This window comes from Zerene cesonia, unplaced genomic scaffold, assembly GCF_012273895.1.
Source record: "Zerene cesonia ecotype Mississippi unplaced genomic scaffold, Zerene_cesonia_1.1 Zces_u003, whole genome shotgun sequence".
In the NCBI taxonomy this organism is placed as follows: Eukaryota; Metazoa; Arthropoda; class Insecta; order Lepidoptera; family Pieridae; genus Zerene; species Zerene cesonia.
Genome location: NW_024045133.1, coordinates 769654 through 772209, shown reverse-complemented (window position 1 = coordinate 772209; position 2556 = coordinate 769654). Strand labels below are relative to the sequence as shown.

At 31.4% G+C, this 2556-nt stretch overlaps 1 protein-coding gene across 1 annotated transcript; it reads left to right on the top strand.

Annotated features, from left to right (window-relative positions):
* Positions 1-629: 629 nt before the first annotated feature.
* Positions 630-2478, top strand: LOC119838534 (myoneurin-like). Its single transcript, XM_038364507.1, has one exon. The coding sequence runs from the start codon at positions 932-934 to the stop codon at positions 1481-1483; it is 552 nt and encodes a 183-aa protein (XP_038220435.1). The 5' UTR covers positions 630-931; the 3' UTR covers positions 1484-2478.
* The last annotated feature ends 78 nt before the right edge of the window (positions 2479-2556 follow it).

The window sequence follows — 2556 nt, the reverse complement described above, 5'->3', positions numbered from 1 at the left end:
CGATTACTTGTCGCTATGTTATGAAACTTGAGCATTAATTGCCTAGAAAATATCGCTGCTTTAACTTTTCATATTTCTTTCAAAAAATTATCACGCATTATGCTTAATAGCAACATCATACATAATACATATTAAATCATCTAAAAGCTCCGTTAGTACTTACAACTAATATTCAAAATCGTATAATATTTGTGCTATGATAAGTATAAGTAGTAATCGCTGAAAAATATGTTTATTATGTATAACTTATAACAATATACAAAAGAGTTACTTATAAAGTCATAGAAAAATAATTATATGAATTTTTATTTGTAGTAAGTAAGTGCACAGCTGATAGTACTCAAACTTTTGTTTGACCTAAATTCCATGAAGCTCAAGGACGGAGAAATATTAAAAAATATAACGGCAAAATGGCATCATCGTTCAGAAATTTTTATTTGTTTATTAATACATGATTAATTATGATTTTGTTTAAAAGCAAACATTGACAAAGTTGATGTTCATAAATTAAATTAACTTTTAAAACATATAAAAGCTTTAAGAATTAAAAAATACATTGTATTGCATTGAAAAGCAAAGTGAAAGTAAAATAATTTCCGAACATACACTGCACGTAGTAACTAGTTCATCTGTGGATACTGCTTTCGACAAGTATTTTCATTTTGACGTTACATTTCTGTTTAATTTTTACAATTATTTACATTTATTTTTATAAAATACATCAATGTACCATTTTTAATCATACACTTTTTAAGATTTAGTCTTAAAAAGTTCGATAAGAGTTTAAAGTGTGCAAGTTACATCCTCATAATACTAAACAAAGTTCGGAGATTTTAATGAACTGCTTACGTGTGTATAAGTATATGTGTAAATGCAAATAACAATGCAATAAAACTTCATAATAGCATACAACGGTTCATACAACATAGTTATGAATAAGAAACCAGGGAGAACCGGGCCAAGGATCCGTATCACGCGCCCAGCGCTACGAAGGAAACCAGAGGAATCGTTGCAGCAAAACCTGGATAATCCGAACTACATCTACACCTGTCCATATTGTTGCGTTAAATTCACACAAAACAGCCACTTCTTCCGCCACATGACGTCCAATCACCAGCTGCAGCAGAGGCAAGCGGTCTTCGAATGCAACGATTGCCATGTTATATTCATAAAGAAGAGCAGTCTGGATATACACTGTCAGACCCACCATCAGGTTAAAAGTAAGTCGAGATGCGAGTCTTGCGCGATTACGTTCAGATCGCGTTATTGCTTACGTCGCCATTTGAAATTGAAACAAATACTGGCTGAAAACTCGTGCGTGAAGTGCCAGAAAAAATTCACGAGCAAGGAAAGACTTAGCAAACATTATAACAACAAACACACATATAAACATGTCACGTTCGAGTGTGACTTCTGTCCGTTGAAGTTTAAGGCGAAGCAATCATTGATGAGCCATTTAAATAGAATCCATAATAAGTTATGATTTTAACAAGTACTCAGTTAACTTGTTTTAAAGTCTATAAAGATGTCCGACAACTAAAAATGTTTCCATATCTTTTGGCATATTTATTATTCTACTACTGAAAGAAGCACCTCCCCTTTCTAACACTCATAAATTTAATTTCAAGTACTTTCTACTTTTTATTTATTTCTCATAGGAATACTTTCTCTAAATTCTTCTAAGATATTTTTCTATGTAAGTGTCTGGTGTGCTTTATTTTAAATTAATGAATTTTAATTATATTAAAAGTATATAATTATGTTCAGATTCATAAATATTATATAACAGTTTATAAATGACCAAGGATAAAATATCTTCAGTATTTCATGGGTTACTTCTGAATGTATAGATTATGCAGTCAATTAATAGGTTAATGACATGAACAAATCATGAAACTGACCCTTATGTAAATTAACAATTATATAATATTTATGAATAAAAAATGTATTTAAAAGTTGGAGATTATTAGTTCTAAGTGGTAAATGTAGACATAGCTAGAAAACAGAGGTTGTCATTGTATTTAGTATATAAAAGTGGCGTCCCATGTCCCCTAATGGGGTACGAGGCAGATGATATACATCTGTTTTATTGATCGATTTTCTTTATGGACAAGTAGGTGATCAGCCTTCTCTGTCCTGCCAGACCGAGGCATTTTTTGTGCGTCTCCAACGGTATCAAACCCAGGATCCCTCGGTTCTATACTCATGTGTTAACCACTATACCAAGGAGGCGGTCAATTTAGTATATACCTAAATATTTATTACAGATAGTATCATTAAGAATACTATTAAATAAGGTTTAACATAAAGAAGGAAATTGAGTTTTAATAAAATTTGTTCATTAATGCATAATAACTGTTACTATTGGAAGGATAGCGATCAACTGAGTTTGGTCCTTCCGGTCCATTTCATTCATGAAACATTCTCCCTAACTACATACATTATGTTTTATATACATATTAGATTTTAGATTTTAAACTTATAGTAGGGGAGCCCGAGATGCTAAATGTGTATTTACTCGAGCGTTTCAGAAACCTATTGGAATTCGCAGATTAT

Bases quoted from the DNA above. Each gene is read 5' to 3' on its own strand.
- LOC119838534 (XM_038364507.1), top strand. From the start codon at position 932: ATGAATAAGAAACCAGGGAGAACCGGGCCAAGGATCCGTATCACGCGC.